The sequence below is a fragment of the Sus scrofa genome, chromosome 2 (genome assembly GCF_000003025.6).
Source record: "Sus scrofa isolate TJ Tabasco breed Duroc chromosome 2, Sscrofa11.1, whole genome shotgun sequence".
Classification (NCBI taxonomy): domain Eukaryota; kingdom Metazoa; phylum Chordata; class Mammalia; order Artiodactyla; family Suidae; genus Sus; species Sus scrofa.
In genome coordinates, this window is record NC_010444.4 from 33,281,990 (window position 1) to 33,296,460 (window position 14,471).

General features: G+C 38.1%; 1 protein-coding gene across 3 annotated transcripts in view; it reads right to left on the reverse strand.

Moving 5' to 3' along the window:
- Positions 1 to 14,024, reverse strand: part of BBOX1 (gamma-butyrobetaine hydroxylase 1) — a 68,049-nt gene extending 54,025 nt beyond the window's left edge. The window contains exons 1-4 of one of the 3 annotated variants that reach the window (XM_021083236.1): positions 13,642 to 14,024; positions 13,223 to 13,450; positions 7,225 to 7,481; positions 4,602 to 4,716 (exon numbers count right to left, since the gene is read on the reverse strand). In XM_021083236.1, the coding sequence (XP_020938895.1) occupies positions 4,602 to 4,716; positions 7,225 to 7,443 (334 nt within the window). In that variant the 5' untranslated portion in view covers positions 7,444 to 7,481; positions 13,223 to 13,450; positions 13,642 to 14,024. The remainder of the gene's footprint in view (positions 1 to 4,601; positions 4,717 to 7,224; positions 7,482 to 13,222; positions 13,451 to 13,641) is intronic. The other 2 variants (XM_021083235.1, XM_021083234.1) reach the window with 2 other exon arrangements.

Genomic DNA, 14,471 nt, shown 5'->3' on the forward strand with positions numbered 1-14,471 from the left:
TTAGCAATGTTGAGCATTCTTTCTTGTGCATACTAGCCACTCATATGTCTTTTTTGGAGAAATGTCTATTTAGGTTACCTGCACATTTTTTGATTGAGTTGTTTATTTTTTGTTGTTGAGTTATATGACTTGTTTGCATATTTTGGAAATTAAGTCCTTTTTGGTTGCATTGCTTGCAACTATTTTTCCCATTCTATAGGTTATCTTTTCATTTTGTTTGTTTTCCTTTGCTGTGCAAAAGCTTGTAAGTTTAATTAGGTCCCATTTGTTTATTTTTATATTTACTTCTATTGCCTTGGGAGAGACCTAAGAAAACATCTGTACATTTTATGTCAGAGAATATTTTACTTATGTTCTTTTGTAGGAGTTTTATGGTGTCATGTTTTATGGTGTCTTGTCTTATGTTTAAGTCTTTAAGAGCCTCTTCAGCAAGTGCTGCTAGGAAAGATTAATTTATTGATCATAGTGTTTGGCTTTATTTCTGGGCTCTTTCTTCTGTTTTGGTTCATATATCTGTTTTTGTACCAATACTTCATTGTCTTGATGACTGTAGCTTTGTAATACTTATACCCATCCTTCTGAAACTTTTCCAAAAGGTTGAAGAAGGAACACACCCAAAGACATTCTATGAAGCCACCATTACCCTAATACCCAAACCAGAAAAGATACTACCAAAAAAAAAAGTACAGGCCAATATCTTTGATGAATATACATACAAAAATTCTCAACAAAATTTTAGCCAACTGAATCCAACAACACATAAAAAAGATCATACACCACTCCTAAGTGGGATTCATTTCATGTTCACAAAGATAGCTCAACATATTTGAATCAACCAATATCATATACCACATTAACAAAAGAAAAGTACAAAACCACGTGATCATCTCAATAGATGTAGAAAAATCATTCGAAAAAAATCCAATATCTATTCTAATAAAAAACTCTTACCAAAGTGGGTATAGAGGAAATATATCTCAACATTATAAAAACCATTTATGACAAACCCACAGCCAATATAATAATCAAAAAAGATTCTATAATACTTCCTGCTAAAATCTGGAACAAGACAAGGATGCCTGCTCTCACCCACTGCTTTTATTCAACATAGTATTAGGAGTCCTAGCCACAGAAATCAGTTAAAAAAATAAGTAAATTAAAAAAGAAAAGGTATCCAAACTGGAAGAGAAGAGGTAAAATTGTCACTATATGCAGCTGACATGATGCTGTATGTAGAAAACCCTAAAGATCCCACACAATAAATATTTGATCTGATCAAGAATTCAGGAAAGTATTAGGATACAAGATTAACATTCAGAAATCAATTACATTTCTGTATACTAACAATGAAATATTAGAAAAGGAACATTTAAAAACTGTTTTAAAATCACACCCCCAAAACTTAAATACCTAGGAATAAACCTGACCACGGAGGTGAAAGAGTTATACACTGAGAACTACAAAACATTAATCAAGTAAATTAAAGAAGATTCAAAGAAATGGAAAGATATATCATACTCCCGGATCGGAAGCTTTGGTATTGTTAAACGGTCATACTACCCAAATCAATCTATAGATTTAACGTAATCCCTATCAAATTACCCATGACAATTTTCACAGAACTAGAACAAATAATCTAAAAACTTATATGGAATCCTAAAAGACCCAGAATTGCCACAGCAATTCTAAAGAAGAAAAACAAAGCAGGAGGCATAACTCTTTCAGAGTTGCCACATAATTTTAACTTCACCAATATTAAGCCAATTACAGTTTCCTAAACCTATCCTGCTCTTTTACACATCTCATCTCATCTACATGCTCTTTCCTCCGTTGTTTTCCTTACTTCCTATCTTTGTCTGACAAATGCATCTTTCAAAACCCAGCTCAGGTATTAGCTCTTACCTGAGTCCCATTTCCTCTTCTCTTCAGAGTCCTTTTGCATTATAATTAAACTTCTATGCCCACTTCCATGTCCTTAAAATTGTGTACTATACTTATTTGTTTCCATGGCTGGTGTCCCCTCCTTGACTTCATAAATCTTCTAGGGCAGAATTCATGTCTTTTTTTTTTTTTTGGTCTTTTTAGGGCTGCACTTAGAGCATATGGAGGTTCCCAAGCTAGGGGTTGAATTAGCGGTCGAATTGGAGCTGTAGCCACTGGCCTATACCACTGCCACAGCAGTAGCAATGCCAGATCCAAGCTGAGTCTGTGACCTAGACCAAAGCTCATGGTGACGCCGGATCCTTAACCCACTGAGAAAGGCCAGGGATTGAACCTGTGTCCTCATGGATACTAGTCAGATTCGTTTCTGCTGAGCCACTCCCACATCTTTTTTAAACTTGATATTTCCTTACAGTTTCCCGCACAAAAGAAGTGCCTGGTGTATGTGCAACAGAACAGAAATTTTTGAGGAAATGATTGTTATCTACGTCTTCTTTCCAGCTGTGACTGTCTCATGACAAGAGTTTTTTTCTGGCTAATGGTCTTTTCACTTTTGGGTTCAACATTCAGTGCCAAGGGATGATCAAGAAAAATGATTGCCCTATTTTAAAAGTCTTGCCTCACTCTAAGGAAAGAGCAGAAAGGAAAACATTGCCACTGAGGGCTAAAAACAAAATTCTTTCACAAGTGTAACTGAGTTTGTTTACTTGTTCTGGAGTATGCATGTTTGAAAATACGCAATGGCAGGAAAATAAAGTGTCAAATTCTACAGGCAAAAAGCCATAGAAGCAATATTTCAAAAATGGTCCATTAATTTCTCCTTTAACCTACCAACTACACAGCTTGAGAATATATTTTAAAAATTTGATCTTGTTTTAAACCAGTAAAATATTTTCCATTGTCTAAATAGCAGCTAGTTCTCCATATATTATTCATGATTGCAGTGTTACCAGTTTTTTCCACTGTTTAACTGAATGTAGTATCATTTCTATTCTGCTACTGCCTGATAGTACTGAGAAATGTAAGCTATAAAACTGCCCTCTTCAAGAAATATTAATGGAAGGGGTGGTCATATATTTTTACAATGCTTAAAAGCTTAAGCTGTAGTAATAAAAAAGTTGGCTTTTTTTCCCTGAAATAATCAAAAGAAGAACTGAAAGGAAATTAAAGTAAAATCCAATGGGATTATAAAATTAGGGCAGAGTTAAGGAAAAATATTTTGAGTACCAGAAGAAATCTAAAATAAAAAAATAATAATACACTTGTGATACTGCTATTTGACCCAGACAGTTGGACTCAGTTATGCAACTGAGGACTCTAACAACACACTTACTAGACGAAGGCAGGAAAAACATCTTTCCCCAGATACCCATCTGGATTCTACCAGCTTGCTGGATTAGATAAAGAGGAAAATGGATCCTGGTGGTTTAGACAGAAAGCACTCGAGCAAAACTTGGTCAGTTGTCAGAATGTGAGATTAAGAGACTGGAGAAGCTAGGTCTTTACAAGACTGGTCTATCCTTGAATAGGAAGAGGACCACATCACACCCTATTGAAAACCATGGGCCAAGGTGAAGGTGTGGGGTTCAAGTTGGCCAATGAATAACATCTCCGCACCCAATGAACTGTTGCAAGTCTAGCATTGAAAACCAATGAGAGTTACCATACATGTTTGAGAACTTCGGATTTGAACAGAGTCAGGTAAAACCTTTCTCTTGGTCTATGACCCAGAGTTCCCAGAAGAGGTATGTTACAAAATTCTATAAGGATGATCAGTTGCCCAAAGGGACAGTGGTCCAATATGTCTGGTTAAGCATGGAAAAGTTCAGAGAAACTTGCCTTGTTAGTGTGTTTGTAGAAGTCAAGTTTCTAGTAAGTGTGTTTGCAGAATTTGCCTTTGACCCACATCATCTTAAGACACAAATCTTCAAAATATACAGACAGAATAGCATTAACATATTCCACTTCTCCCCAGTACCTCTGTTTGAACTGTACCATTGTCTATCTCCAAAAAGTCCTCTTTGAAAAAAAAAATTTCCACCTGTATTAAGTACTTATTTTTTCTCTCAGGTCAAGAGTAAAGTCTTCTTTTTCAACCAAATCCATCTATTGGAGATTTTTCTGAATGTTTCTGTGGTCACAGATTCCCTGGAGACTAATATAGATTCTTCCCAAGCCAATCTGCTGTGTGCAAGCCTGTGTGGCACACACACTCATTTGCACACTTAAGACTGTGTGTATCATTTCATGGAATTCATGGATCACATAATTTTATCTATGGATACCAGGTTAGGAATTTCTGCCATGTTGATTTTGTGTTGTTCTGGCCTTAGATAACATTGTTAAGAAGGGCAAGTCTGCCCATGGTTCTTGCTGCCCTTTTACAGTGAACACTTACAGAGTGTCTGTGGTGTGCCAGTTTTCCTATTTGATGACAAAGATTCAAATTTGCTGCCTTTCTTTTATGTCTTTTTAGAAAGTCTAGAACTGTTATAGGTTTCTTTGCACTTCTACCCACATAATATGTGTTGGTAAATCATTAAACATTCTACATAAATTACAATAACATTTTAACCAAAGCACAAGGAATGGAATTTGCTTCCGAGCAAATTTTTTACTATACATGTTTTAAAAGACATTGAAAAACACAGAAAGGTTACCTGGCAAAAACAATTGTCTTTGGAGTTTTTCTCTGGCCTCCTGTGAAAAGCATCTTTTCTTCAGCCAATCAGCTTCAAATTCACTATAATGGTCATTTGGCCATGTGATATGAACCTTATAACACAGAAAGCAAATAACATGCATATGTGTATTATGCTTTTGCATACTTTGGTTCTTTGCTCTTGCTCTGCTTCTGAACATTATTTAAGGTAATCATGGAATCTAATTAGCCCTCAAAACTCCCGCCCTTTTAAATCTGATGTACTCATAGGCATAGAATAAGATTTTGGAAAGCAAGGAAACTGAAAGTCAAACAGATACACATGAGGTCTGAGGCCCCTTAACTACCACATAAGAAAGAAAACCTGGCTAGGTCTGAAGTTCTTGTCTAATATTCTTAAAACCTGTGGTCCCCACACTTCCTGGGATGACTTAAAGATTCCTGCCAAGAGTATCAGAAACAGTAAGGATGATAGCAATGATGATGATGAGGCAGATAATAATAGTAAGAACACTGTTTTGAGTGTACCCTGTACAATGAGTATGGTAAACATAACCCACTGAGTCCTCAGAAACTCAAGGGAGAAGATACAATTCAAATTCACATTTTTTTAGGTGAGGAAGGTAAGAGTAAATAACATTTCTAGAGGCCCATAGCTAGCAAGCAGTGAACCCTGGGAATAGAGTCCTTGAATCAAGATGAAGGTGGGAGAGAAGGACCTCACTGGTCACACTCACTTTTCTGATAACTACTCTAGCAAATTGGGAAGATAGGAACTGAGTGGAGGCCGCATCTAGTTTGCGGCATTAAGAGCTATATTTTCAGATTTTCTCAGGTCAGTCACCCAAAGCAATAGAAATAAGAGCAAAAATAAACCCATGGGACCTAATCAAACTGAAAAGCTTTTGCACAGCAAAGGAAACCCAAAAGAAAACAAAAAGACAACTTACAGAATGGGAGAAAAGAGTTTCAAATGATGCAATGGACAAGGGCTTAATCTCTAGAATATATAAGCAACTTATACAACTCAACAGCAAAAAAGCCAACCACCCAATGGAAAAATGGGCAAAAGATCTGAATAGACTGTTCTCCAAGGAAGATATACAGATGGCCAACAAGCACATGAAAAAATGCTCAACATCGCTGATTATAAGAGAAATGCAAATCAAAACTACCATGAGATACCACCTCACACCAGTCAGAATGGCCATCATTCATAAGTCCACAAATAACAAGTGCTGGAGGGGCTGTGGAGAAAAGGGAACCCTCCTGCACTGTTGGTGGGATTGTAAAGTGGTACAGACACTATGGAGAACAGTTTGGAGATACCTTAGAAAGCTATACATAGAACTTCCATATGACCCCGAAATCCCACTCCTGAGCATATATCTGGACAAAACTCTACTTAAAAGAGACACATGCACCCTCATGTTCATTGCAGCACTATTCACAATAGCCAGGACATGGAAACAACCCAAATGTCCATCAAGAGATGATTGGATTCAGAAGAGGTGGTATATATACACAATGGAATACTACTCAGCCATAAAAAAGAATGACATAATGCCATTTGCAGCAACATGGATGGAACTAGAGAATCTCATACTGAGTGAGATGAGTCAGAAAGACCAAGACAAATACCATCGGATATCACTTATAACTGGAATCTAATATCCAGCACAAATGAACATCTCCCCAGAAAAGAAAATCATGGACTTGGAAAATAGACCTGTGGCTGCCTGATGGGAGAGGGAGGGAGTGGGAGAGATTGGGAGCTTGGGGTTATCAGATACAACTTGGAATGGATTTACATAGAGTAGTTATCATAGAGATCCTGCTGAGTAGCATCGAGAACTATGTCTAGATACTTATATTGCAACAGAACAAAGGGTGGGGAAAAAAATGTATACATGTAAGGATAACTTGATCCCCTTGCTGTACAGTGGGGAAACAAAAAAAAGAGCTATATTTTCAGGAGATCTGGAAAACACCTTGCCCATCTATTCACTTATTAGACTAAAAATCTTAATCCATGTAAGTTTTTTTTGGTGCAGGGTGTATGCCAGGAACTACAGTAAACATTTTTAGCTGTAATCTCTCAGTGAATCCTCACATTATCTCTAGGGACAAATTTTGTTAGTACTCTTACTTTAAAGATGAGTAAACTGAGGCCCAGAGCCATTCCTTTTATTATAGAAATAGTTTGATTGTCTTTAAGGCTGCGCCTACTAATGGAATAATGAGCCGCACTGTACATTTTATTAACAATAACAGTAGTAATAATAATAGTAGAAGCTTCCATTTAGTGAGTATGCTGACCTAGCACCAAGCACAGTGCAAGCATGGCAATACATTATTTATATATATATATATGTACACACACACACACGTACACACAAAATTATATATAAGATTTTTTTGGCTGTGCCTGCCACGGATTGAACCGACACCACAGCAGTGACCCACACCACAACAGTGACAACATTGTCTCCTTAACCCGCTGTGCCACCAGGGAACTCTTTTATATGATTAAATAAAATATAATTCACTACTTAAATTATTGGAGACTAGTCCTTTATTTAAGTTGGGAGAGAAGGGAGAGATAATTTAGTGATAATTACCTTTTTTCTGTCAAATGTCAAGCCTTTGATGCCAATGTTCACATCAAGAGCTTCGAGGAGAAGTTTCCGTGCTTTTGCAGAATCCAGGTAGCAGTCAGGACACTGACAGTTGTCCCTCAGCCACACAGCAGGGAAGAGAGACTTTGTGCCATCCTGCCAGAGGACTTGCATCAGATGAGCCCCATCCAGTGCTTCTGCATTTTGGATGGCACAGTGCATGTTTCTTGTCGTTGGGGTTAAATCTTGTCCGTTACCTGCTATGACAAATCAGTGTTAAAAGAAATCTCCAGCAGATCGGCTCTGAAAATGACAATTCAAATGGACTCTGGCTTCTGCTATTCATTTGAGTTTAATCTATCAATGCTGGGACCTTTGCTCTGATGAGAGTATTTCATGTGCTCTAAACAGAAACACAGTAACTAAAAGTAAACAAGATAAGCACGCTGAGTCAGGATCCAGATGAAAAGAATTCCTTGTTTTTCTTATAGCAATTTTAGATAATAAGTTCAGAACTAATGATACATGCACTTTTATAATGATGTTTGCATCAAAGCTCTGGAATTTTTTTAAGGGAGAAAAAAATACTCCACAAATTGAAAGTGTAACAATCCTACCTGTGCTATTTTAACTGATGCCCAAGTACACAAGTGCCGGCCAAACCAAATATTTTCTGTAGTTCAAACTCCATACTTTCAAATCTCCGTTCCTTGGTTCATTTTACTATTGCTTGAAATGATCTTTCACAAACTTTTCTTCTCATAAGCCACCTATCTGTATCCAGATGATTGGGCAAATAGAGGCTTAAATAAGCAAGGAGTTTATTTTTCTTGTGTAAAAAGAAGTCCTAATAGGACTGTCCAGTACTGCTAATGTGATTTTTACAGAACCTGGGGAGCCCAGGCTACTTGTAGATTGTATTTTTCTATTTGTTGCCTCATGTTTGCAAAATGACTGCTCCATTACCAACACCATATCAACATCCCAGGGAGGAAGAAAGGAAAAGGGAAGACATCATGTGACAGCTAAATCTTCATAATTTTAAGCACTTCCCCATCCAGCAACTTACAAATATATTTCATTGGCCAGAATTATATCATATACTCTAACCTTAGCTACAAGGTAAGCTAGCAAATATAGCTGTTTACTGGTTACATGCCTGCTCTGCAGAAATCATTGTAGTTTTGGTGAGGAAGGAAAATAAGATGGAGTCAATATGCATTCAGCAGCATTGGTCACATCCTTTAAGAATTATTCATATAGATATCTTTTTAAAGAGGTATCTTGGAGCCTCTTGGACAACTATCAATAGCACTTGAGCCCAGCCTTTCTTATTTTTTGTTTGCTTTCACAGTTATCTCTCCTTTTTTTGAGGTCTGGAACTTCATGGTGATCTTTTCTGGTTAAGTGGGCATAGAAGATATTTAATATATATTTCAATGATAACTTTAGTTTTACATATGAGGAAAATGAGAACTATTTTGTATTTAAGATTGTATCTACTGTAGTAAAAGCAGGACTTATATAGCTTGATAAAGGATAGGCGAACTACTGCCTGTGGACTAGATATGGCCTATAGCCTGTTTTTATACGGCCCATGAGATAAGAATAGTTTTTACATTTTTAGAAAGTTTGAAAAAATAAAACAAGAAAATGTGACAGAGAATGCGTAGAGCCTGCAAAGCTGAAAAATATACTATCTGCCCTTTTACAGAAAATATTTGCCAACCTCTGAGTTAGATTAAACAATAATTACATTTATACTTTTTGTCCTTATGTGTACCATGCTATTTAAGGATCTAGTGGTGTTACCCCAGATTAACTGGAACCACCACTGTTCAATGAAAAATCTACTGCAATTACCCAAGGTATATCAGAATATAGATGGTACCACCTTAAGTTCTCCAAGGAAGTAAGAAAATTAAAAAAAAATCCCTTGTGTTTATTTTTATCATCAAATGTCCATGTGTTTTGGTGTATAGTCTAAACTCAACTCATTATCAATAAGGTGTTCATTAATGAACTCGAGAATGTTTTGGTTGAAAGGATTTTTATAAAACTTGAAACTTCATATATTGATTCTTTTTTTTTTTTTGTTATTTCTCCAGTACAATTTTTTTTTTCTACTGTACAGCATGGTGACCCAGTTACAACATACATGTACACATTCTATTTTTGCACTCCATCATAAGTGACTAGACATAGTTCCCAGTATTACATTGATTCTTAATGGATATGTTGTTTGAAGAGCACGTCTTCTACCACAATAAATGCTGTTCTGTGCTTAATGATGGCACCACACCAAGCCCACTTAGCGATCACACCTATACATGTATCTGTACTCAACAAACACTAATTACACCCCAACCTGACTTTTTAAGCTTTCTGTGTCTCTCTTTTTTATCTTTTGTTCCTTCATCTACTAGCAGATTTGAACTCAAGAGGGAAAGTGCTTTCCCATGTAGCAGGGGAACCCTGGACTCTTTCCTCCAGGCATCCTCGCCAAGTGGATGTTCTGAGGAGAGGAGGGTGGCTGCTGGAGGCTGCCAGAGGCACCGGGGAGGATGTGGAAGAACTGGAAAGACCTGTGTGTTGCTGAAGTTAAATTGTTTGGGTATCTATGAAGGAACTTGGTAGGTTATTTCTAGGCTTCACAACCCCTTTCTCAACTTGATGACTAATGTGAATGGTCATCCAAACAAGAGCAGGGCATAATGGGAAAACAGTTCCCCTCTTTAACTTTTCTTAATTTATTTAAAGCTGTATTGGGGCAAATGGGATGAAAATTAAAAAGGGGGAAAAACACCCATTAAGGATCATCAGTATTTGAAAACAAATTCTTTCTGAAAATGTATAGGTTTGTACACGAGTGTAATTTGTTGAACTCTGTTTTTCGATTTGACTTTTTAAAATTGAGCTCTGTTGAAGCATAATAATCATTTAGTTGAGTTTCTAAAGAAAAGAAAAATGTGATGTTCTTAGCTATATATATCTATATATTTTTTTCCTTAGTGGGACTTTTTGTCCTTTTTTGCTGAATTAAAGAAGTCCTATAAAATGAAAATGTTTATTTTACACTTACTTTGCCTCTTGTCATTCCCAATTATAATTTAGTTTATGAAATATCAGATTGATTTCAGTGGGAGGAAGTAGTTTTACCTCTCCTGAAAAACAGACCTTGGGTTGGGGTTGAAGGGGATTCCTATTTAATAGGATGGATTTCTTTTAGTTTCATCCCATCACTTGATGTGTGTGTGTTGTTGTTGTGGTTTCCTTCCTGTTTAACTTACTGCATTTTTCCCTTTCAAGCTTTTGGAGGTTTGTTTGGGACTTTTTGTTTGTTTTTTTACACAACTAAATTGTTTTAGAGATTATTTTATTTAGCCATAGGTGTGATTTTTGTCTTTAAAATGTTGTAGGTCAGCAGCTGTGGCCCCAATTGGACCCCTAGCCTGGGAACCTCCATATGCTGTGGGTGTGGCCCTAAAAAAAAGACAAAAAAGACAAAAAAATAAAAATAAAAATAAAAATAAAATGTTATAAACTCAAACTTTGCCAGGTGGTTTGGAAAATCAAGAAAGTAGTTCCGAAAGTTATTTTATACACTGTTCTTGGAAACTTAGAACTAGGACTCTCAGAGCCAGAAAGAAACAACTTTCAATATCACTGGCTTCAGTGGCCTCACTTGCTATGTAAGAGAAATGGAAACTCAGAGATGCTCAGTGTGATTTTCTGAGCACATACTGCTGGCCAGTGGGAGAGTTCCCCCCAAAACCTGGATTTGTCTTTCCAGTGCACACATATAAAGTGAACAACTTCTAGTTCTAATTCAAGAGAGGGCAAAAATGCTTCAAGTGCTAATTACAACTAATTTGAATCACAGGTTTTGAATAGCCTTCATAGTTACTATTTATAAAATTAAAATTCATGGAAATTAATAATATAGACCTGAGAAGTCTGATTCATCTATTAGAGTATCACCCTCTCAAAGAAAAGGCTGTCGTTTTAAAATTTTTTTTCTTGCTTTTTTAGGGCCATACCTGCAGCATATGGAAGTTCCCAGGCTGGAGATGCAATCAGAGCTACAGCTGTCAGCCTACACCACAGCCACAGCAATGTGGGATCTAAGCAGCATCTGCGACCTACACCACAGCTCACAACAACTCCTGATCCTTAACTCATTGAGTGAGGCTAAGGATCAAATCCGCCTCCTCATGGATGTTAGTGAGATTCATTTCCACTGCGCCACAATGGGAATTCCCTTGAGTATTTTTTAATGGAAGACAAGACAGAGTGGTCTCATGTTTTCAAATACCAGTATCTATTACTTTCTATCTTCTCTTTCTTAGGTAAGTCATCAGACCTGCTTTCCTATATCAGGATTCTCTGTGTTTGACCTCCTGCTTTTAGGTGTTAGTATTTAAAAAATGATCAAAATGCAAGAAACATGCAAATTGTATGGGCGTGTGTAGGTACACAAGGCTTGCCTTTAGCATTTTTTATGTTTTAACTGTTCTACTGATGCTTTCTGTTGGATAACCTTATTTAGTCCTTCACAAAACCCTGAGATCCATACCATCTCTTCCATTTTACAGATGAACTTGAGCTTCAGAGGTAAAGAAGCTAGCTTGAAAGAAGAGGAATAGAAATCTTGACCACGATACAGGACTATCTCATGGAGAACCTATGGCTGAATAATTTTCCAGGCAATAACTTCAATTTACTAAAATGTACTGTATTAAAATAGCAGCTAAATCTCAAGATGATTGGTTGTTAGTTGACCTCACCATCCGACATTTCATCATTGAAAGGAGAGGACAGGAATAAGTTTTCCAGACATTACACCATAAAGGCTTAAAATATTATTATTCTTTTATATACCAGCCTTTAAATCATAAAATTCAATTTCCACTTGGTAAAGTATAGGTTAATCGGACTTTATTTGCAGTGTATGAACCATCGGGTTTGAATACATACACGCTCTATGCCTTACACTTGCTACCTAATTCCCTTCAACTTTTAAAAGTTGTTGGAGTTATTTCCTAACTTGATTTAATAAGTGGCTGAGTTACTTAATAATTCACGAATATACTTTCAGGGGAATAATGAATTCTATGAAGCAAAATTAGTAAAACCAGTCCATTCTCTTGAGTAGCTTTACCCTTCTTCCTGATTGCTTGTTTAAAGTATCACACTATGTGCAAACACTTCCCTCCTGAATTATAAAAAGGAAAAATTTAGCTTCGCTCTCTTGGAATTACTCCATTCAGATCAAAAGGAAAATTATCAAGGCATTTTGTTTACCGATGTAAGGCAGAGTACTGGGTCTAGGTTTTAAGAAGGCTTCTCAATCTTTGAACAGGAACATATACTTATTATCAGAAATCCTATAGTTTTAAACAAAATCGCTTCAAAAATACCTGTCCTATGTCTTCTTGTGCTATATTCAGGAAGAAAATAGTAAAAAGGGGCACAATAATCTTAATTGACCAGTATTCTAAAAAAAAGCATGCGACATTCAGTTTGGGGGGTTAATAAAGGGCTAAGGTATGGTTTGCAGTCATTTTCTTTGGGCTGAGTTGTGGATTGTTCAGTGAACATTTCCAAAATCCACCCATAACCCTCCCTCCCCCATCCCCCAGTCTACTTTTTAGACAGTATCTTCTCTGTCCCCTCTGTTTGCGTCCTGGATCAGCTTTGAGATTGCAAAGTAATTTGACTACTAGACTAAGCCAAACATAATTGGGAAAGGGAAGCTGCCAAGAAGCAATCAGATCCACTGCATTCCAAAACCAAGCCTATTCCAAATGCCTGATGGACCATCCCCATCCCAGCCCACATGGCTGTGAGATCCATATGACTGGATTTCCAATTGGATGTTCCCCTCCTCCACACCCCCATCCATAGACGCGAATCCACAAGTCCTTCAAATAAGGAAATGCTGAGCCAAATCATACCTGTTTTCAGACGTGCCTAAGGCGCCGAACCATGAAAAACTTACCTAGAAAAGAAAACGTCAGCTTTGATCTTCAATGTCCTTTGGTCAGGGAGCCTCCTGGTATCCGTCACCTCCCAGATAGATGTGCCCCCAGTTTCCCTAGGTCTAATGTAGTGCTCCAACTTGGAAGCCTTTCTTTCGTTTCCTGGCAGCTCCACTGCTCTCTGCCCCCAGACACAGCTGAGGTTTGCAAATGAGGAGGGATGTCCCAATTTGAAGGTGCAGCAACTCCTGAGGGGAGGTTGAAGGTTAAAAAAAAAAAAAAAAAGACGAAAAACAACATAAAGAGCACTTATGGCCTAGAGGAGAAGCAGTTAGAGAAAATACTTTAACTCTAGTACTAGTGCCCAAAACCACAAAACCCCAGGCAGGACTCAGCACTCCCTTAGAATCTTTCCTGGTAAAAGGAAAGCAGTTCTCACCTGCCTTATCTCCTGCCCCTGAGCCAGTAGCAGCAACAGAAGCAAGAGAAGGAGCACGGTTATTCCTGTCCCACCTGTTCACTGTTACAGCTTTATTGTTGCAAAACTCACTTGGAGAAAAGTAATTGAGATGCACGTTTAACAGGGAGGAGCTACCAGCTTCCACCTGAGCAGAATTGAGGTGGTATCTACTTGTCCATGGGATATTCCAGGTTAGCCTCTTTGGAGGGAGCTTGACTAGTTCTTAGGGGTGACAGGAATGTTGGGATGGGTCCCTGGAAGTGACGTCCTCATTTCTCTGCTGCTTTGGCTGTTGTGAACAGTAACGAGAGCCTGGGGCTTCTCTGAAGGCACCTGGTTGCTCAGTGACTTGACTCCCAATACACAGCCCTTACAGCAAAGAAGGGAACGGCAAGGGTGGGCAGTGTGCCATGGGCCCAGAGCCTGGCTGCCAAGCATTCAGCTGGGGCATGCCCAGAGCAGTGGGAGGGCTGATGGCAAGTCTCAAGTCCTAGTCCTTAACAGGGTCCAGATTCCACTCAAAGAAAGTCTGCAGGTGGCAACTAAAGTTCAGGAAAGAGACCCATGATCCCTCTGCCCTCCTCCCACCCAGCACCACCCTTCCCAAGAAGACACCCAAATAGCCTCAGCCCACAACTAGGCAACTTGTTTCTTCTTGCCCCAAGGACTCCCACAGCTGGGAGGGAGACTCAGACGGGCAGGAACAAAAGAGACAGGCATGCAAGAGAGAGCGAGAGAAGGAGGGGAGGGAGAGAAAGAGAGGGAGACAGAAGAGGGAGGGAGCGGGTGGGAGGGAGGAGAGAAAGAGA